We start from the raw sequence: 23,540 nt of genomic DNA, 5'->3' as shown, positions 1-23,540 counted from the left end.
GCGGATAGAAAATGTGTTGATGTCGGGTGAACGCAGTAACGGGGTCATTGCAGCAGATTTCAATGCAAGACACCCTACGAGACCACCCATCTCCCATGCTACAGTTAGCAAACTGCTTGCTAAGTTTCGTGAAACTGGTTCAGTGTTGGATTTGCCAAAATGTGGACGCATGAAATCTGTCTCTAATGAAGAAACATCAGTGGCTGTCCTAGCTTCATTCAGCAAGAGCCTACAGCATAGCACTCGCCGCATCTCACTGGAGAGTGGCATTAGTCGAACATCCTTTCGGCGGATATTAGCTACTCACAAATGGCACCCTTACAAACTCCAGCATCTCAACGAGGATGACCCAGATCGGCGCACTGAATTTGCAGAATTGGCAAAACAAAAATTGGAACAGGACCCTCAGTTTACGCAGAAAATTTTACTCAGTGATGAGGCAAACTTTTATGTGAATGGTGAAGTTAACAAACAAAACCACCGCTATTGGTCTGATACTAACCCACATTGGATAGATCCCTCCAAGACTGTTGGAACAAAAAAAAAAATTGATGGTATGGTGTGGTATATGGGGTACAAAGATAGTGGGGCCATTCTTCATCACCGGAAACCCTAAGGCCACTGGATATGCGAAATTTCTACATGATGATGTGTTTCCCTCTTTATGCACTGAAGCTGGCACGTTCCCTGAGTTTTTCCAGCAAGATGGTGCACCACCACATTATGGGTGTCAGATCCGAGCATTCCTAGATGAACAGTTTCCTGGAAAGTGGATTGGTTGTCGTGGGCCAGTTGAATGGCCCCCAAGGTCTCCCGATCTGACCCCCTTAGACTTTTATCTTTGGGGTCATTTGAAGGCAATTGTCTATGCTGTGAAGATACGAGATGTGCAGCACCTGAAACTACGGATACTGGAAGCCTGTGCTAGCATTTCTCCTGCGGTGTTGCTATCAGTGTGTGAAGAGGGTTGCATTGACAATCCAACACAATGGGCAGCACATTGAACACATTTTATAAGTGGTCAGAAACTTGTAAATAACCATTGTTTTTCTTGTGAAATTCCCAATAAGTTTGATGTGTCACATGACCCTCTTCCTATTGAAAAAACAAAAGTTGGATTCAAAATGGCCACCACCCATCTTGAAAAGTTTCCCCCCTCACATATACTAATGTGCCACAAACAGGAAGTTAATATCACCAACCATTCCCATTTTATTAAGGTGCATCCATATAAATGGCCCACCCTGTAGATCATGTACAATGCATTCGGAAAGTCTTCACTATTTTTCCACATTTAGTTATGTTGTGGTCTTGTCTTAGCTGTGGGGTTAGGGACAAGGTGTGTCCTTGAGTGGCCCAGCCAGAGTCCTGACTTCGACCCAATTGAACATCTCATACAGTGAAGAAGACCTGACTGTCCGGAAGAACAGTTTCTAAATCCAGCTTAAGTCCTGAGTAAAGGGTATCAGTACTTGCGTATATGAATGCAAAATTTTAGTTTTTCCTTTTTTTTATTTTATTAAATAAGCCAAGATTGCTAACCTTCTGTTGTCTCATTATGGGGGATTGAGTGCAGAATGATGGGGGGAAACTTGATTTTTATTTTAGCACAAGGCTGCAACATAACATGTGAAAGTGTCTGAAGACTTTCTGAATGCATAGTAGGTATTTGGATTCTGTGGAGTATAAGTTTTGAACAGATGAGTACCATATACAATAGCTGTGGTCCCAGGGCTAGTAACCCTCCTAGCACATTTATAGGGATCTACAGGCTCTTTACTGTGTTATGTCAGCAGCTCCTGGGTCTAGACATCTCCCTTTCCCATTCTCTGGAGCACAGACACAATCTTAATATATAGAAGTTGAGAAAGAGACGCGGCACTCACCGGACTTCTTGATGCTGGTGGCTGTTTATTTCAGATAAAGCATCATGCGCAGGCAGGGGGGCGGGATGGCCACAGTGTGCGGCGACGGCCGTTTCGCGCTGGAATAGCGCTTCTTCTTATCCGGCCAGAAGCGCTATTCCAGCGCGAAACGGCCGTCGCACACTGTGGCCATCCCGCCCCCCTGCCTGCGCATGATGCTTTATCTGAAATAAACAGCCACCAGCATCAAGAAGTCCGGTGAGTGCCGCATCTCTTTCTCAACTTCTATTCATTTACCACTTTAATACGCTGAGCACCACCTTCTGCTGGGTCTCCTATCACGGCTGCCTCCCCTGGGTTCGACACGGACGCACGAAGACATAGGTGTTTGCAGGTAGTGCCGCTGTATTTTCCTTTCCCTGCTCCCCCGTTCTACAGTCTTAATATACCTGTTACATCTCCAGCGTCACTGCTCCCCATCGATCCTGCAGCTGTGACAAGCGTCACCACTGATTGGTCTTATGCCGGATGTCATCGATACAGTGGACCGGCGGACGATTTCAAAGGCTTTTGTTTAAAACAATTTCATATCTCCTCTAATACAGACAATCATAAAGTGTCATTTATAATATGTTACAGCAGGTACATTATTCCCTATAAGACAACTCAGTTACTGCAGAACCTCTTTTTTTCTGAAAGAAACAGGGGCATTATGAACATCAACTATGAGGTGCTGCAGCAGCTACAGTGTGTATTATACTGACTGCCACAGTATCTCCCCCCCCCCCCAAAAAAATTTTTTTCTTTTTATCATTCTTTTAATCCATCTGGGTGGCAACAATAGCCCTGTTTACCCCAACTGTCCTGCTTTAGGAAAATAATGCTAGAGCTACAGTGAAGACTGACAGACCTTGCCATTCCTGGCTGTTAATCAGCATTGGTCACTCATGTAGGAATGATTTTTATAAGGGATTGAATAGGATTACAAAAACACTTTCTTCCCAAAACCATGTCCATCCATGGGTGTGCATTTCCCTTAAAGTAAATGGGGATGCGCAGGAACAATACACACAATCTGTACCATTTCTGGACTAGAGCAGCCATGGGATTTCTCAGCCTGTACAACCCTTTTAACTTGGGTCGTATTCAGATGGACTCCGTTCACTATGGAGCAGGTGAGGTCCGGGTATGGCCATTATATGGACACTTACATGCAGCTTTATTCTAAGGCCCCATACACACGGCCACATTATGGTTCCATAATCTCGGAGTCTCTAAGAAACATGATATAGCACCCTGAACCGTCAATAGGGCCATAATGTACCTTCTCTGGTTCAACCACAAATCAGGATTATGTTGGTAAAAAAAAAAAATCGTAATAGTGAATATGGAGACCTCCATGGCCTATTCACACTGTCTACGGAGTAAACTTTGAGTTATGAGGTGAAAACCGTCTCATACCGAGCATGCGATATGTAAAAATGAACCGCAGACCTGAAGCAAAGACCGACTGGGTTTTTTGGGTGGTCCACTTAGCAGCTAAACGCCCCTCACACCGCCCATTCCACTCTGCCCATTGGTCCTAGAGCTATATAGGACACATTGTTACGCCACATTCACATATGTTTTGCAGTCCGCAAGTCACGGATCTGCAAAATACGGATGCACTGCATGTGCACACCGCACTTTACGCAGGCCCCGTTCTATAATTTGTGGCTCGGCCACGCTGATGCGGACAACACACCGATGACATCCACTTGCAATCCACATTTTTTGTGGCCCCAAAAAAAAAAAAAAAAATCAACGTGTCTGTGTGCGATATGCAAAAATGAGGCTCGGACGTGGGCCGAAAATAGGTGTGAATGCACCCTCAGGGGGAGCTAACTATAACTATAATGGGGCTCATTTAATAAAACCACCCTCGTTAGCCACAGCAACCAATCTCAGAGCATTTTCCTGCGCACCGAGGCATTTTCTTTTCACCTAGTTATTCTTCGTGTCCCTTTAAAAGGGGTCATGCCATGAAAAATATTCCACATTTTTTTAAACCAGCATCTGAATACTTTTGTAATTGCATTCAATAAAAAATTCTATATAGCCGCTGAGTTATTCAGTAAAACGTATCTTTACAGTGCCACCTGCTGTTTGTTCTTTTCCTAATTTTTCCATCCACCCCTGAGGTGGTCACACACGCTCAGTTTAAATCTTCAACTGCCACCAGCCATATCTTCTGTTAGAACCTGTGGCAGTTATAGGGAAAGAGCTGCTGCAGAAAGGACCCCCCTCCCCTGAGAAACGACACTCCCCTTGAGCTGCCAGCCTGAAATAAATCTAGCAGAGTAAGGCCTATTGCACACAACCGTATGGCTTTTTTCAGTATTTTGCGGTCTGCAAAAAAACGGATCCGCAAGAAATACGGATGACATTCGTGTGCATCCCGTTTTTTGCGGAACGGAACAGCTGGCCCCTGATAGAACCATACTATCCTTGTCCGTTATGCGGACAATAATAGGACATGTTCTATCTTTGAACGGAAATACGGAAAAGGGAGGCATACAGAGTACCTTCTGTTTTTTTGTGGATCCATTGAAAAGAATGGTTCCGTATATGAAATGCAAAAAACGGAACGTAATCGTGTGCAAGAGACCTAATTGGAGCAATGAATGGGGAGATCTCTGGATCCATGTGAGGTTCAGGGCTGGTTCTAGCTTTGTTAGAAAGAGATTGTCATGATAGGATACCGGATTTTCATATCCCTTTTAAATCGGCCATGAGCCTCCAGACTGCCCATCTCCTTGGGGACAGGTCCTGAACACGTTGTCACAGAGGATCACATCATGTTCCCTCACCAGTACAATGATAGATGTGCAATCTATAGGCTACGAGCAGCAGCAGATGGAAGATCAGGATTATCCTCCGTGATTAGAAGCCATGTGCTGATTGCTTTAAGGCAGCGACAGCGGTTTTTCCGGTTCATTTACTTCCCGGCGACTCGTGGTGTCAGAGATATAGGATAATGGACAAATCACACACACTACACGGCACGATATACAAACATAGAGAGTTTATTAAATGACGTTCCCCTGGTGACTGCCTTTAAATGTACAAAACAAGAGTTTCACACGACCGCCAGTGATTGGAATGGTACTTCTAGAGAAATGCTTCAGCACGGAGCAGACGAGAGAAGGTCACTCAACGCGTTCTGTTTCATACTGCGTTTCTGTGACATAAAACGAGGCGCCATCATCTAAAGCCTACAGGATGGAGTACAGACAGTAACCATGGTACAGCAGGAGAATTCATATAGTCACACACTTATCATGAAACCCAGCTCTTTGCCTCCAGACTTTTTTTTTTTCGTTGTTGTTTAAGCTGACGCGTTTCGGCCCACCAATTTAAGAAACGGCAACCGAACGGGTTCTTGCGCCATTACAGACCATTCGACCGGGTGCAATAATAGAATCTGCAGTATCCTAAAGCTTTATTGAATATAAATTCTGAATTTTTTTTTTCCCAGGAAAAAAATGTTACATGAAATTTAAAAAATAGAAATATATCTATATATACTGTCATTCTCATTGAATAAATCATTCTAGTATGAAAATAGTCATCCAGAGACAAAAAAAAAAAAACGGGGAAAATGCACGGAGTCCTTCATTTCTGGTTCTTAAGAGCTCTTTAAAATAGGATAAATAGAATTTTATTTACTAAAAGAGGAAAAAAAAAAATTGGAATAAAAAAAAAAAAAAATACAAAGTTTCCCTGTATTCCGTACAGTGACATTTCCTCTTAGGCATCAATTTTTTATTTTCGTACATTAAAAACTAGACGATCCCTGAAAACAAATCTCCCTGAATGTAGGTATTCATTATTGCAGGTCCCCGCACGTGATTGGTATAGGGTAAGCTTTAGTCCCAGCATGCAATAATATAATATCTAGGGGGTGGTCAGATACCCTTGAGTGTCTATGGGCTGGGTATTCCCAGCTGCTCATGTATGTCAATGGGGCAGGATTTGGGATGGGGGGGCTACATCTCCCCTCTAATAGATTCTGCATGGCATTAATCCAGCATTAATGGGACTACAAAAGCCGGAGTGTTGGCCAGCAGCATGGCTCATCTCCTGCACGTAGGTAGTAGCGTTTTAATGGACCCCCAACCACTGAAAAACGTCATCCTACATGGACCATAATCAGCATTTCGTTGTTCACATTGTAATCCAGATTATGGAATGTTACCGTACAGCATAGTGGTATATCTCAGCAGGGTGGACGTGGACATGGCTGCTTCTTCCAAAAACAGTGCCATACTTATCTGCAGTTTGCGTGTGGTACTGCAGCTCACCCCAATTCACTTTAATGGAGCCGAGAGGCAATACCAGAAACATCTCATTGGTTTCGGCAGAAGGCAGCCATGTTCTTGTAATCCTGTACAACCCCTTTAATAATGGGGTGCAAGATTAAGGCTGCTGACAGTTGATGCCAATTGGCTATTGTGAGTTATAAATAATTTCCCCTAATTAAAAAAAAAAGAAAAAAAAAACGGAAAGAAAACACGGCACTAAATATAGAGGCAACCTAGGCGCTTCTATGGGGCTTGTCACCAAGTCCCACAGTCATTCATGTCAGTTATGTCCCGTAGTAATAGATAAGTCAAGCAGTTGACTATGGTGTCTTTTTTCCATTTACTTAAAGGGGAAACGCTCCCAAGTCAAGTCAATGCTCAATGGACAAAGTTATTAAACTGACGACCTGCTGTCCTTCCATAGCAGCAGACAGAAATCTGCATGCAACGTGGGCATTGAGCCAAGACACATACCGGGCTCCCATGTCTGATCGACAGGATATAGGATGGAGAATACCTAGAAGAGATCAGCACAGAACTTGAGAGGTCCATAGAGCGACCCCTTGTATAATTGGCGCACAGTAAATGGGGTTCTCTCACTGACCGTGCTAAGAAGGAGGGAGAAATAGAGGAAAATTAGGCTATTGCTCCAAGGCTATTTTTATGGGGTCCATAAAGTTGCATGTGTGTGACACATACTGTATGCCGGAGTTTCCCCCATAAGATATTGGAATGACACGTGACCTGCAATCCAGCAAAAATAATCTGAAGGACAGGTCCCTGTACATACGACATCGTACAGATCACCTAAAAATGCACAGGGTGCAATACCTTTGCTCTATAAGGAGCCATTAAAGAGGTTTTCCAATAATAATTATTTTTTTTTTTTATCAAGTGCCTGCTGCCTGCCCCCTGGAACAGAAGATTGACACTTACCTGCTCTAGTCCGCTCCAATCCTCCGCCCCGCACGGCTTACACCTGGCAGTGGATGGACAGGGTCACACGCACCGCTCCAGCCAATGACTGGCTTCAACGGTGATGTGCAGCTCCTGGCCACGTCACCACTGAAGCCACTCATTGGCTGGTGCAGAGCGTGTGACCATGCCAGTGGCCAGCTGGATGTAAACAGCGCCGGGACTGGAAGATGGGGGCCGCATGGCGGAGCAAGTAAATAGGAATCTTCTGTTTCAGGGGTCAGGCTGCGGACACGTGATAAAAAAAATGATTATTACCGGTAACCCCTTTTAAGGCCAGGTCCACCTTGGACACCAAATTTCCCTCCATTTGCCACACATTTCATGCCAACATTGGTAGGGTAGCAAGAAGTACAGGTAGCAGGGAATAACTGCAAGATCAGACTACACAGGGTTTGTTTGCTGTCTGTTACCATGGAGACACATAGGTCTGTATAGGAGCTGAAGGAAGTTTAGTATTTTCATCTATTGCAAAGCTGCTTCATTTTTCATTTTGGATTCACTGGGACAAAAAAATAATAATCGGGTTGTGAAGGCAGCCATAGTGTTTTATCCGATTTAGGTTATAGGGTACTTTACTAAATGGCATCTATAGAATGCCATAAAGGGGGCGCCCCGACCCACAACATGAATCAGATTAAATCCTATGTCCACCTTCACAAAGTTATTTTTGTCAAAATGTGTCTAATCTGCAATGGGTTATAATAAAAAAAAAAAAGCTCCTATATAGACCTATTGTCTCCATGGTAACAGACAACAAACCAACCCTGTGTAGTCGGATCCGGTCATCCCACGATCAGAGTTCAAGTGGCTCTATGTCAAGCCTTAAATTCAGTTGCAACAATCTTGAGGTGGAGAATTTGGTGGGAAGGGGAGCCCTGGGCCATTGAGGGGCTGTATAGTGTGGGTGTTCCTGCTCTTAGATTTGGAATAATACCGTAAAAAATGGAGATCCCCCATGTGTGACAGAGGACACACGGGTCAGTGATAATCCCTAACCAAACAAGCACCGCTGTAGGATTAACCGTCCAATCCCCACGTGTAAAATAAAATCATTTACAATTCTATTAACTATTGCATCATTTGCATTAGATCGGCTGCCAACGCAAAAAATCAATGCAGCTATTGTGCGAGCGGTCAAGCCTAGACTGTCACAACCTGTCGGCTCGTGCAAAAGCTACTTACATTATGCAGAGATGTAGCAGAGCTGAATTGTACCAAATGACAAACCTGGCTCTGCTACGTATTGCACGGCAACTGGGAGGACGTCACAAAAGAACTAGGCCCGCTTTAAAAAAAATAAAAAACGCAACTCTGAAGTGAAGAAGTAAAGCAACTATTGTCTAAGGGGGGCCATCTACTCATCGGAGCGCCGCACCGCTGATCTCCGCCGCACACAGACATTATTGTCACAGCTATTATCTCATTAAAGGATCACTGGGGGAGAAGTGCACGACACCAGCACGGACACAGACGTCACTAATACTTCCTTGCCACTCACTACACATTGTCTAATACTCACTGGAATGATTTGCATAGGTGACCGCTACAACGCAAATGAATGGCAAGGCTACTCCATGTGCGCGTCTTTAAACCCAGCAGGAAACAGAGCAGCTACCTTGCGGTACGGGAGACTTCTATAGGACGTATTATCTCAGGGGTTTAGGAAATGGAGCAAAGACAACCCAACCCAACCCCCCTTCCCCCCCAACCGAACTTCCCTACTTGCTCAGTATAGAAAAATCTGCATTTACAAGGCTGGTAGTCAAAAAGAAAGTACCTTTTCTATAGAAACAGTAGTGCCAAGAGCTATAGTAATGATGTGTACCTGTTATGGGGGAGATAAATGGCGGTTTATCATGGGTTCAGAAAACCAAAAATGAATTCAGTGGGGTCTACTGATACAGCACCAGTTCCCAGGGAGATGCATTTCATGGATACTGCTGGTTCTGCCCATATAACATGGCTGCCGCCACCGCGGAGGGTGTCCGACGTGGGGGCGCCTTAAGAACCTCCAAACACAGAACAGTAGAGAGATTTACACAAGAAAAATGTACATAGCAGACTAATACACCTATGTGCAACACAATCAAAAAATATATATATATAATAATATTAAAGAATTCAAGTCATAATTCTCACCACCCCCAGAATTACCTCACTCAAATTATAGGTTATAAAAAAAAAATAAAGAATATTCTCCTCCCCAGTAATCATTACTGTAACGCTGTAACACAGAGCTGGTTAACATGCCCGCTGTCCGAGGGGTCAGCAACAAGTTGCCCTGCAATGAATCGCTGACCCCCCACTCACAGCGGAGCAGATCTCAGGAAGGGGAGATGCACCCCCTAAAAAAAAATAATAATAATCGGCTTTTACTTTACAATTTCAAAGGAGGGGGGGGGAATAGAACAGAAAAAAAATATACAAAAGTATGCCTATGAAGTAGAGGTCGACAAGATGTGGTCTATTTGGCACTTGTATTGTTCTGTACACTAAAAGCACTGTTGGGCTGATCGGCCAGGGCCTTCTTCAGCTGCAGGTCGTCCAGCCTTCTCCACAGCTCCTCGCGCTCCAGCTCCTTCTTCTTCTCCCTGAAGCATAAATGGATAGGCACAATGGTAAATACATTTGAGTAGTACTTTAATAATAATTCTCTTTAATAAAAGGTTTGTGCTTCGTCTCTCCAAATTCCTGCTTTCCATCACACCGCCTTATAGTTACAGGTCAGACAACAACTGACAATGGTAAAAACAAAACAAAAAGTACTATTACTTACCTTACCAGTCCGGTCACTCTCATGCTGACACTTTCCGAGGCCCCCGCCGGTCTCCATTCACCCGGCAATATGTGACCCGACTGGTGTCAAGGTGCCAGCGCTACCGCCAGTGGGTCATAGGTCAACACGCCACACCTTTGTTATAGTAAAGAGAGGCAGCGGGGGAGCCAGGAAGCCAAAGCACAGAAGCAACAGGGGATCGGTAAGGCATTACTTCTTTGTAAGGCCCAGTTCACCCATCAGTTATTGTGAGCCAAAACCAGGTGTGGAGCCTCCACAGACATCAGGTGTAATGGAAAGGTCTGTACCTGTTCTGTGTTTTTGATCCACACCTGGTTTTGGCTCACAATAACTGATTGGAAATAACTGACCAAATAATGATGTGAACTCGGCCCAATTGGTTTGTAAGAAACTTCATGTAGTTGGACAACCACTTTAAAGACGACCTCTCCTGGCATTAAAATTTTAGTATCTACTGCATTCTCCACTTCTGGGGCATATATTCTCATGACGATGTTGTGCCATTCCTCTATTATTCCTATTAGACATTTTTGAATAAACGTACAACGGTGTGTCCCTGCACAGTCCGACATTATCCAATCTGTGCGGCCAGTGTCAGACTGTGCAGGGGCACACCCCCCAAATGGTAACACCCGGTCTGGACTTTCGTTGTAAACTTCTAGTAACTCCTTCATAACTTCTAGCAGGAATAAAAAAAGAAATGGCACATCACAGAGTCATACGAATAGATGCTCCAGAATTGTTATTACCTTGGGAATGCAAGTAGTTACTAAAACAGACATGTCAGGAGAGGGGACATGGCAGGTGCTCTTTAACCCCTTCCTGGGTCTTTAGACATTTAGCCTGCTCAAAAGCTGAACGGCCGCCATAGTCACCAGGTTTCTGCTGTTTTAGGCTAGGTCTACATGACTACATTTTGTCGCACGACAATTTTTATAATGATAGTCTATGGTGTCGCACTGCCACTTGCTGCGACTGTGAAGTCAATTCGAGATGGATTTTTCTGCGACTGTCACGTCACAGTGCGACACCATTATAAAAATTGTCGCGCAACAAATTTTGCAGTGTAGTTGTGCCTTGTCGCGCAAAACATGTCGTCGTGTAGACCTAGCCTTAAACAGCAAACACCAGAGACTAACGTCTGCGATCAGCAATAGCACCAGGTCAATTGTGGCCACAGCATCTGAGATATGAACTGCTCCCCCCGTTTCTTCAGTGAGGTCCCCATAGTGCAAGCAGTAAGCTACCAGAAGAAGTGCAATTATTTAACCACTTCACATCCGGGCAATTTCCCCCTTCCTGACCAGGCATAATTTTGCAAATCAGACATGTATAACTTCGGAAAGCTTTCACTTATCCAAACCATTCTGAGATTGTTTTCTCGTGACACATTGTACTTCATGATAGTCATAAATTTGAGTCGATCTATTTCACCTTTATTTATAAAATAATCAAAAATTTACCAAAAAGTTAGAAAATTTGCAATTTTCAAAATTTCTATTTCTCTGCTTTTAAAACAGAAAGTGATACCTCATAAAATATTTATTACTTAACATTTCCCATATGTCTACTTCATGATGGCATCATTTTGGAAATGCAATTTTATTTTTTTAGGACGTTAGAAGGCTTAGAATTGTAGAAGCAATTCCTAAAATTTCTTTTAAAAAATTTCCAAAACCCACTTTTTACAGACCAGTTCAGGTATGAAGTCATTTTGTGGGGCTTACATAGTGGAAACCCCCTCATAAATGACCCCATTGTAGAAACTACACCCCTAAAGATACTCAAAACTGATTTTACAAACTTTGTTAACCCTTTAGATGTGCCACAAGAAGAATTAAAGGAAAATGGAGATCACATTTCTAAATTTCACTTTTTTGGCAGATTTTCCATTTTAATCCATTTTTTTCTTTAACACATCGAGGGTTAACAGTCAAACAAAACTCAATATTTATTACTCTGATTCTGCGGTTTACAGAAACACCCCACATGTGGTCGTAAACCGATGTAAGGGCACACAGCAGGGCGCAGAAGAAAAGAAACGCCATATGGTTTTTCAAAGGCAGATTTACCTGGTTTTTAGAGGTCATGTCCCATTTGAAGCCCCCCTGATGCACCCTTACAGTAGAAACTCCAAAAAAGTTACCCCATTTTGGAAACTAGGGGATAAGGTGACAGTTTTATTGGTACTATTTTGAGGTACATATAAATTTTTAATTGCTCTATATTACATTTTTTGAGAGGAAAGGAAACCCAAAAAAATGGCTGTTTTTGCACTGTTTTTATTTTTTACAACATTCATCTGACAGGGTAGATCATGTGCTATTTTTATAGACCGAGTAGTTACGGACGCAATGATATCAAATATGTCTACTTTCTTTGATTGTCTGTTTCAGTTTTACATAATTTATTTTTTTAAAATGCTTATGCTAATGTCTCCATTTTCTGAACGACATTTTTTTTATTTTTCTGCCGATCGTCTGGGGCAGAGGCTCGTTTTTTGCAGGAAGAGTTGACGTTTTTATTTGTACCATTTTTGGGTACATATGATTTTTTTTTCATTATTTCACTTTATGGGGCAAGGTGACCAAAAAATTGGTTGTTTTAGCACAGTTTTTAATTTATTTATTTTTACAGCGTTCATCTGAGGGGTTAGGTCATGTGACATTTTCATAGAGCAGATCGGATGCGGCGATACCTAATATGCACTTTGTTTAAACTGATGATCTATCCTCTGGATAGATCAGCATCTGATTGGCGGGGGTCCGACACCCAGGACCCCCGCCGATCAGCTGTTTGAGAAGGCAGCGGCGCTCCAGCAGCGCCGCGGCCTTCTCACTGTTTACCGCAGGCCCAGTGATGTCACGACTAGTATCAACTGGCCTGGGCGCGGCTAAGCTACGTTCCCTTGAATGGAGCTTAGCCCCATCCAGGCCAATTGATACAAGTCGTGACGTCACTCAGCCAGCGGTAAACAGTAAGAAGGCCGCGGCACTGCTGGAGCGACAGCTGGTCTGACACCCGGGGCCCCCGCCGATCAGATGCTGATGATCTATCCAGAGGATAGATCATCAGTTTAAACAAAGTGCAGAACCCCTTTAACACAATAGCAGTTTTGAAGGAAAAATAAATAAATAATAAAACACATTTTAGTGTCTCCATTGTCTGAGAGTCATAGTTTTTTATTTTTTGACCGATTGTCTCATGTAGGTTCTCATTTTTTGCGGGATGAGGTGATGGCTAGATTGGTACTATTTTGGGGGGCATTTTTGATCGCTTTTGATTGTTTTTTTGGCACGGTTTTTATTTTTTTTGTTCACCTGAGGGGTTAGGTCATATGATATTTTTATAGAGCTGGTTGTTACGGACGCAGCGATACCCAATATGTCTACTTTTTTATTTTATTTCACATTAACACAATAGCATTTTTGAAACAAAAAAAATGTTGTTTTAATGTCTCCATGTTCTGAGCGCTATAGTTTTATTTTTATTTTTTGAGCGATTTTCTTAGGTAGGGGCACATTATTTTCGGGATGAGGTGACTTTTATTGGTACCATTTTGTGGGACATACGCCTTTTTGATCACTTGGAGTTGATGTAAGGTGACAAAAATGGCACAGTTTTTATTTATTTTTTATGGTGTTTATCAGACGGGGTGGATCATGTGATATATTTATAGAGGCGGTCGTTATGGACACGGCAATACCAAAATATGTCTATTTTATTTTTATTTTTTTTAATTAATTTTTATATTATTTTTTTTACATGTGAAACTTATTTTTTTCTTCACCATTGATTTCACCTGTAACTGGGGCTGACATAGTAGCCCCAGTTACAGGGAAAATACACCCCCCACCCCAGAGAGGCCGTACAGCACTATACAGCCTCAGTGCAGGGCTGATCAAGGTCTGTAGAAGACCCGACAGCTCCTGCACTCTCCCGGCCCCGGCGGTCACATGACCACTGGGCCAGGACAGGAAGTGCATAGCGCTCACTGAGTTAATCATGCAGCTGCCGAGCGGGGGGCCCGTTGTTAGTGACATCAGGCCACCCCAAGGAGAAGGCAGGGACAGTTCCCAGGTGTCCCTGCCTCCTCTCTGGGGTGGCCTGCTGTCACTAACAGCGGGCCCCCCGCTTGGCAGCTGCACGATTAACGTGCAGCTGCCATCTCTGAATGAACGTTCAGAAACGTCCATTCAGAGATAGAAATCCACCCATAGGACGTTTTGTATCCTATGGGCGGATGTGAAGTGGTTAAAGGGGTTATCCAATAATACAAATACCCCCACAATGCCCAGGCCCGTGCTATAGACAATCCCTGCACGGCCACCGCTGCATCTCCCCATCACGCGGATCAAAACATCCGGCGACGTGGGTGTAGCCAATAGCAGTCTGCGACTGTGACCAGCTTCCCTAGTGTCACCCGCGAGGCTAGTCACTGTCTCGGCCTGCTATTGGCTGCCCATCCCCCATGTCGACGGATGTTTTGATCCACGTGAACGAGGAGATGCAGCAGTGGCCGTGCAGGGATCCGGAGCAAAGCGGGTTCCGGGGATTGGGGTAAGTATCGTCTATAGGAGGGGCCCGGGAATTGTTGGGAATATTTGTACTATTGGATAACCCCTTTATGGCAGAGTCTATGGAAGGGGATTTAAAAAAAACTATATAAAGATATATTTAGAAAAAATAAATAAATTGCGGTCCGCAATGCACGGGCACCGACAGTAGGGCCGCTGTATGCAGACGAGGATCCATTCACTTGAATGGGGTCCGCGATCGGCATCCGACGGTCCGCACTGCAAAAAAAAAATAGTGCATGCATGACGGAGTGCTTACGTGGGGTTCTGTGTCTCCTTTCCACACCGCAGCTTCTGGATTGTGGACCCAATTAAAGGGGTTGTCTGAGTTATGGAAAAAAAAGATCTAGCACTGTAAATCTGATGGTCAGCGATATACAACGAAGCTAAGCAAGTTTTAGGCAAAAAAATATCTATTTCCTCATTTCCCTGGTTCTCTTCTGGCCGTTTGTTTACCTGCAATAAAAACAATCTCTGCCCCTCCCCCAGCTCTGCTAAGGGAGTGGATACAAGAGCTGCCCTGAGTAACATGTCTGCCTGCTGGGAGACTCTGCAGCATGTTGTATGTGTAGGACTACAAGCCCCACCTGTATAAGGACACTGCTAATACACACAGAATCTTCCCCCTACCTGCAATGCTCCTCAGAACTTCTCTTTCAGCTCCTGTGCCCAGCATTGGTTTCCTCACTGCCTGCAGCTACACAGTAAACACTTCAGCCCTGAGTCTGTGCAGCTGAAGGGGTTAAGAATCCTGGGAGAGAGCAATAAGCAGCAGCAGGCAGTGCAGGGGGCGTGGCCAGCACAGTGACCTCTCCTGTACAGATCTCTCAGGCTTGGCTTTGTGCAGGAACATTATCAGAGCAGGGAGAGAAGCTGACATCACAGGTCATGTGAAATCTGAGAAACCAGCCACTGGAGATAAAGTGAGTTAATTGGAAAGCTGTTACATTTGCCTATTTAGAAACATAGAAAGAATAAAAAAATAACTCGGACAACCCCTTTAAGTGAATGGGTCCACAGCTGTTTGCAGGCCACAATACGGGCACCGCCCGACAACGGTGCATGAGATTGGGTCAGGTTGTGTCAGAACCTGGGCCGGTTTAATGCTAGGCATTGCATCATGGTAAGCAACAGACAGTACAACTTATCCAGTAAAAACCCCGTTTGTGTGAGGTTTCCATTTACAGTCACCATATTTCATATGCTTCAGTAGCGGATGAATACCCCCACCCTCCGAATCGCACAGGCCATCTCCTGGGATGCAGCTGAGTGGGCGAGTCACTATTAACATTCATCCATCACATTAGCAGAAATGCTTATTTCACCTACTGCTGAAACTTCCAATGCAAATAAATTAACAGCGCATCGATGCTTAGGATTCTCTTCATTAATCGCCGCACTGTATGGCGCGCGTGTCTCAGTCTAGGAGAGCAGTTCGTACTAGTCTCCAACTGCTCCTTAAAGGGGCTGTATTAAATAAATTAAAAAAATAAAATCATCCATCTAGTACTTTTGCTAAATTGCCCCGTTGTTGTCCACTCCAATGCAATACCATTTATGGGCCACAGAGGCGCTGTTTCTGCAGGAAAGCAGCTTTTTTTTTTTTTAAAACATCATACAGCCTCTTTAATGCAGAAACATAGGTGACATATAAAAACAATACACTGCAAGGAAAATAAATGAATAAACTGCACCTCTGACGTTCTGCTTTATAGGAGCCTGTAAGCTCATCAAAGAGTTTCCCATTCATTTCCATTAACGTTTTCAGCACGTTGTACACCAGGGCTACAATTGTCCTGTACGGGCATAAAGGTTATAAAAAATAAAATAAAAATTCAGAACATTAAATGCAGCTCAAAATGTAAAGTTGTCAGATTTCTCCTGCTGAACTACACTGCTAGCATGATCTTATCTAAGGTCCTAGTACGTACAACACTGATGTGAATGTCGTCCATCCTATGGGTCTTACTGGGTCACTGCTTTAATAGATTAAACCTCAGAGCTGAACTCGCAGTTCTGCTGGTAACTATTGGAAACCATCCAGAATATGGCAACAGACCAGCCCTTAACTGCAGTGATGGTCCAATTCTTCTTCCGCAGATCCTGTCCAATGTATTAAAAATGGTAACCACCACTGCATAGAGCAAAAAATACCACTATAGATACTGATTTGGGGGGGATTTTTACACTATGCATATTAGGACTGAGGTAGAACTGTCCCCATAATATGCTGCTCTTTTTGAGGTCAGCATACTCTTGGGGCAGGTCTTCTGTGATAATAGACCGAAGGCACAACATAACACTGGCCAAAAAAGTTAGGAGCCAGCTGTATTGATGAAGGCAGCGCTCCGTCCACCTGCCCCCCTCACCAATGACAGGCGGCAGCCGTGTATACAGCACTGGAAACCCTCCATACGGTCATCACGATTTCTCCTATGCCTGACAGAAAGCAAAGGATGGCGTTCCTCTCTGATAAAATCTAAGGTTGGGCGACCAGGCCACGGACCCTCAGCAATCTACCCGTATAAAGCAATGTATGGCAATCGGTATGTACTTACGGGTTCCAGTGTTCTTTGGAGATTTTGTACAAGCTGCCGAACATGATGGGCAGGATCTTATCAATGTTCTCCTCGATCAGGCTGAGAATATACTCGTTGTTCCAGAAGTAGAGGGCCCGCTCGGCGACCTGCACAAGACACCTTGTTGTAAACCCAGGTATGACGATCAGCACAGAACACTACCGAGACAGCATGCGCCTCACCCACCGCTCTGAGACTACAACTCCCAGCATGCCATGAGTCTCATAGGCCTCCACGTCACGCTGGAGAGCCTATTACTACTGTTCATGGTGTAGCTGGGAGACAAACCTCTACCCCCTATCCCTCCCCCCAAGACCGCATTGTGCAAGATGCAGAATGGAGCATCTCGCTTTGGCTTTAAACCCAATATATGGGACCTATTACGACGTGACACAATACTGCGGATGGTACGGTTTAATCGCCCACCTGAAAGTGAGAGCTGGACACGCATTTCGATATTTGCTTAAACAGAGGTTCTTGAATCTTTTTAAACTGAGTCGGCTCGATGACGTCCAAGATTTCTTCTATTTCCCCCAAGTACATCACCTGTGAGAAAGCAAATGTAGAGGCATTAATGAAAGGAGGACACGCTGAGGCAATAAGGCACTCTGCTGGTCAGTTGCCTGCAATCCGTTTTCCCTGCTATCAGCCACCATTCTTCAATGGGAAGCCTGACAGGAGTTCAGCCAAATCCCTACTCGTTAAGAGTTGTGCCATTACAACAACTTAGCCAGTATCCAAAGCATAGGTCTGATCTGTGGCGGTGCGACTGCTGGAGCCCCCACTAATCACAAGAAGGGTGTCCCCCCCTAGTTGAATGGAATGGTGGACACGCATGTGCACTCCCTGGCCAAGCGCTTGTATTCTGTCATCTATGGCAGTCCAATAGAGTTGAAGCGTAGGTGTCTGCCACTCCATGCAAATAGGGGAGCATGGGGCCCTCAGCAGGGAGGAGGGGGGGGGGGATGATCAATGGTCGGAAACCCGCCAATCGTGCACTTATTCCCCAGGATTAATTGATGTAATGAGACAACCCCTTTTAAACGACCTGTTTATCTCACATTTCCAAAAACCCTCGCTAATGACGCTGCGCTTTTAGAATCTGATGGCTTTAGGGTTGTCAGACTTTCTTCAAGGGTCTGGTTTGGAAGGAAAAAGAAAAACTTTGGCAGAGGAAACAGGGATCCATTTCCTCTTAATTCACTGCATTTTAGTCGGGGGGCTTAGTTAAAGGGATACGTTTTAGTAGAAATGGGCATGGTTTAGCTAACCCCTGCTGCAGACTGGTCTGGTCCCAAGGTATCTGCATAATGTGCTGCAATATTTTTGGCAATATGCCCGGCCCTTTAATATAAAGGCCATGCACTAAGCAGCATTGAATAGAAAGTCAATAGGCCACGCCACAAACATAATTCCATAGACAGTCAGTCCTGTACATTAACTATATGGAAACACAAGGCCACTAATGTGCTCATGGCAGCCCTACTCCTCCCTTTTATACCTGGGTCTCATGCAAAGAATAAATAATAAAAACATGTCTGCTTCAGAAAGTTCTGTAGGGACAGGATCGTAGGAAAATGGAGGAATTATGGCAGCATTATTATAGGAAAAAACGCGACTTACCTCTTTCTGGCTACAAGTTTTAGGCCAGAATTTTAACAATCCTCCAATAACCTGCAATAAGAAGGAGCACAGTTACTATCCAGATGGAAATAGTTTTACGCGTTTTACGTGTGTCTGTCAGGGGTTTCCTGAATTAGAAAAGCATGGCTGCTTTCTTCCACAAACAGCACCGCCCCTGTTCACAGGTTATGCCTGGTATTGCAGCTCAGCTCCATTGTAGTGAGCTGGACTGAGGTGCAATGACCAGTACATCTGGCGGACAGCGGCCGTGTTTTTTAACAGTTTTAGACGGTGGATCGGTGAAGTTCTGAAGCAGCGCTGGCCTCTACATAACTTCGGCGTATCGACCACCGATTCTAAATGTAAGATGGCCTCCTTGCCATGTTACATTTAGACCATTTTCTACGCCTAAACCAGGGGTAGAAAATGATGAATGAGATGGGCATGCCAGCTATTACCCTTCTGCATCCACGCCACGACCCCCTTTATTTTTTTTAGACCTGGCATGAGCAGGGAAGAAGTTGCAGATTCTGCCGCAACATGACGTACGACAGAATCTGTGCAACAAAAGTGGTGTATATCTGTCCGTAAATGACCCCCTTAGTTCCCAAGCTGTCCAGCATCTCCAACAATCAGCTGACATTGTTTCCCAGGCACATTGTACAGTGGCTGTGCTTCGTATTGCAGCACAGTCCTATTTTCTTGAATGGGATTGAGCTGCAGAGAGCTGTAATACCCGACACAGCCACTAGGAAATGTACAGAGCTGTGCCTGGAAAACCAAACGGGTCATGGAGGATTCCACACAAAAAGCTGCAGCAAATGATACAACATTTCACCTGGAAGGGGTTTTGAAAATGGAAAAGTTAGCATGCTGTGGAGCTTCAGATTCACAACATGCCCATTCCATTACAGAATTGCCACAGGTTTTCACCCCTTCAAAGTATAGGCGTGCAACCTGCAGTTCAATTTTAAAGGGTAAGGCTACTTTCACACTAGCGGCACGGATCTGCCGCTAGTGACCGTGTGCCACCGGACTGCCACTCCGTCCCCATTGACTATAACGGGGGCGGGGTTCCGGCAAGGCACGGCAGCGCACTGCGAAAGGCTGCCCGAATGTCGGACATGTTGTAGTTTTATTCTGGCAGCGTGCCTCTGCCCCCGCCCCCATTATAATCAATGGGGACACAGCGGCAGTCGAGGGGCACACCGTCACTAGCGGCAGGACAGATCCAGTAGGCTGTTCACCCAACAAAACAGCCTGCAGGAGGTCCGTGCAGCTAGTATGAAAGTAGCCTGTCATGTTTTCATTTAAAAAAAAAAAACAAAAAAAAACATTTTTAGCATATGTTACTATTGCAGCAGCATTATGCATAAAGCAATCTTTCGTTTCTTCACATACCACTGTTTTCCTTGAGTTTTTCCCTTAGTTACAGCTGTTTAAACATTTACAATATTAAGGTCTTCTCAAGATGGCTTCTCTGCCAGTTCTCTGAGGCCAAAACTGCTTTCCCTTACTTCCTATACACACTTGCTGTAGCCAGCAGTTTCCTGCCAGCCAATCAGATTGGATTACTTAGAGACACGCCTCCTCACTCTGAAGCCTAATGCAGGCATGCAGTGTGAAGGGGCCGCCCCTCTGTCTTCTGTTTATACTAAAAGGAAGACAGACGAGCCCTAGCAACGGTCTTTTAAGGGAGCAGTGGGAAGGGACCATGGACATTAATGAAAGCTGTTATTATAAGGTAATTACAGATCTTTTGACAATATACATGCCTAGCTCTAATAAACTAAAAATATATGACAGTTACCCTTTAAGGGGTCTGCCAATTTTTTTTTATACATTCTGGACATGGGCAGCAGTCTCTGCTGGCCTGTATACTTATTCTGCATAGTGGTCTGCCTGTGGCCACCAATAGGGGGAGCTCAAGATCTCACTGCATACAATTACACCCTGAACTCAATATCATAGCGTGTAACTAGCTCCCTCTAGAGGCCGCTGTAGGCACAATGTTTTAAATCTGTGGCTATGCAGGGGATTTGAAGCTCTGTACCAGGAAAACAAACTTCTGTCTGCTGTAAGGATATAATAAGAGGTTAAAAGGAGTTTAATATTGATGGCCTATCCTCAGGATTAGCCATCAATATCAATATCCTAACACCTCTGCAGATTAGCTGTTTGAAAGAGGCAGCAGTGCTCCGGTGAGTGCTGCAGCCTCTTTCGAGAGTGACATCACATCACTTTCATCAGTCACATGGCCTAGGCACAGCTCAGTCACATTCAACTGAATTGGGATGAGCTGCAATACCAAGCACCACCACTATACAATGTACGGCGCTGTGCTTGATAAACTGTAAGGAGTTTGCAGCACTCACTGGATCATAGAGGCCTTGATTAGCAGGGAGCACTAATGATCAAACAGTAATGGCCTAAAAAAAAAAAAAAATGTAATTATATAATTATTATATAATTAAAAAAACAAAAACAAAAAACTGTTCTTTTAACAGAGATGGGGATTTGCACGCCACTTATCTCTGGGAACTGAAAACACAGGGCATGTTAAACTCTAAAAACTCCCTCAAAAGCAAAGGCTGGGTCACCGTCCTCCAGACCCCATAATAATTCTAGCAGGTGGATCTCAGAGATTGCCAGGATCTGCCCAACAGCTTGTAGAAATTAAATCTCTGAATTCCCAGCATCTGTCAGATCTTCCGGCTGATATTATACCATGAAGCGTCCGCACAGCTGCTCACGACCTCCGGATGCACCTGCACAGAACAGCCGAGCCATCCCCAAAAACCGTCATTGCGTGTGGCCGCTCGATACAGCTCATTTCTACTCAATGCTTTTAAGGTCAGTGATGTGGAGCGGCTCCTATAAATAAGACTGTAAGGCCGCTGTGCGCCCTGAATGCAGCACACCGGATTCTTGTTTTTCATGTTTATGCTATTTAATAGCCGAGACCTTTCACGGCACAGATAGGACTCCATGCTGCACACCCACATACATGTCCCAGCTATTATTAGTCCTGCTGCTTTCCAAGCGAGGCTCGTGGTGCGGCACCGTGACGCCCGCTCACACGGGAGGTGGGCACTTCCTATCCTCTCTGTAGCAGTGTGTGATCTACAGTCACTGTCAGCACCAGGATAGTCACATCTCATCATACTTTTACGCTACTGTTTATAATGGAAGCCACAACATTGGTGGACTGTCGTGCAGTTGGATTCAACGGACCTCTCTGACCTTTAAAGGGCTTTTCTGAGAATTTATAACTGATGAACCAACCTCTGGATAGGTCATCAGTATCTGATCGGTGGGGGTCCGACACTGGGGGCCCCCCGGTGATCAGTTGTTTGAGAAGGCACCGGAGCTCCTGTGAGCACCGCAGCCTTCTCTCCGTTTTTTCTAGGCCATGTGACATCACGTTCATCTGTCATGTGGACTAGGCGCAGCTCAGCCCCATAGAAGAGAAGGGGGCTAAGTGCGATGCCAAGCACGGCCGATATCCAATGTACTGCGCTGTGCTTGGTGAGCTGCAAGAAGGCCGCAGCACAGCTGATTGGCGGGGGTCACAGGTGTCGGACCCCCACCGATCAGATACAGATGACCTATCCAGAGGATAGGTCATCAGTTACAAAATCTTGTAAAACCCTTTTAACAGGTTCCGTCAAGTTATGCCCAAGAAAAAAAAGGGAACTGTCTGCACAATTTTTTTGCCGTTAAATGTGACTGAATTTGTGACAGAGGCTCCAACACAGATGTGAACAGAGCCTTACAGTGTTTTTTAAAATAAGGTTGGGGACATCCAATATGGCTGCTGTTAATTCTTAAAGAAAGAAAAAAAAAGTTTTTTTGTCCATCCACTGAAACAAGTACCTGAATCAATTTATGACAAAGGCGGTCATTAGCCACATCAGTTTTTGTAGTCATTTCCCAGCTGTTTCACGACTGAACAGATGGCAAACCTGTAGGTGTTAAAGGGGTTATCTGATATCTAAAATATCCCTCCTGCAATGCCCGTTCCCCCTTGTATGGATTATACTTACCTGCTCCCCAACACCCGTGTCGCTCCGGATCCCTGCACGGCCACTGCTGCATCTTTCTGCCGCTTGGATCAAAACATCCAGCGACCATGGGATGTGGGGTTTGCAGCCAATAGCAGGCCATGACGGGGACGAGCCCCCTTGAGGCTGGTCACTGTCGCGGCCTGCTATTGGCTGCTTTCCCCATTGCCGGAGCAACAATAGCAGGCTGCGACAGTGAACAGCCTCAAGGGGGCTCGTCCCCGTCATGGCCTGCTATTGGCTGCAAACCCTACCCCCCACGGTCGCTGGACGTTTTGATCCAAGCGGCAGGAAGATGCAGCAGTGGCCGTGCAGGGATCCGGAGCGACACGGGTGTTGGGGAGTAGGTAAGTATAATCCATACAAGCGGGCACGGGCATTGGGGGAGGGATATTTTAGATATCGCATAACCCCTTTACGGAAGCCATAATGGTTATCACCCACCATTGCAAGAAAAAGAAACAACAACAAAAGATGAATTTCAGCAGTACATAAATGTAAAACTGGGTAATGTTAAAATATTTAAGGATATTTGTGATAAATGGCGTGACACACCATAGATCATCCACTGCAATCTTACAGGGCATCGGTCAGCAGATTTGTACCTATGACACTGGCTGATGCCGACGCAGCAGTTGCAGAGAGAGCAGAGCCTTTAGGTGTAATGGTAACGCCCCCGTTGCTCCTAGAGGCTCATTTGCACACATTAAAACA

At 44.7% G+C, this 23,540-nt stretch overlaps 1 protein-coding gene across 1 annotated transcript in view; it reads right to left on the bottom strand.

Moving 5' to 3' along the window:
• Positions 1 to 6,556: 6,556 nt before the first annotated feature.
• Positions 6,557 to 23,540, bottom strand: part of PPP2R5A (protein phosphatase 2 regulatory subunit B'alpha) — a 110,558-nt gene continuing 93,574 nt past the window's right edge. Inside the window, exons 9-13 of the mRNA XM_040430397.1 lie at positions 18,763 to 18,813; positions 17,566 to 17,685; positions 17,119 to 17,246; positions 16,255 to 16,356; positions 6,557 to 9,777 (exon numbers count right to left, since the gene is read on the bottom strand). Coding sequence (XP_040286331.1) covers positions 9,651 to 9,777; positions 16,255 to 16,356; positions 17,119 to 17,246; positions 17,566 to 17,685; positions 18,763 to 18,813 — 528 coding nt within the window. The 3' untranslated portion in view covers positions 6,557 to 9,650. The remainder of the gene's footprint in view (positions 9,778 to 16,254; positions 16,357 to 17,118; positions 17,247 to 17,565; positions 17,686 to 18,762; positions 18,814 to 23,540) is intronic.

This window comes from Bufo bufo, chromosome 4 (assembly GCF_905171765.1).
Source record: "Bufo bufo chromosome 4, aBufBuf1.1, whole genome shotgun sequence".
NCBI lineage: Eukaryota > Metazoa > Chordata > Amphibia > Anura > Bufonidae > Bufo > Bufo bufo.
The sequence above is the reverse complement of the archived record's forward strand: the minus strand, read 5'-3'. Positions and strand labels throughout refer to the sequence as shown.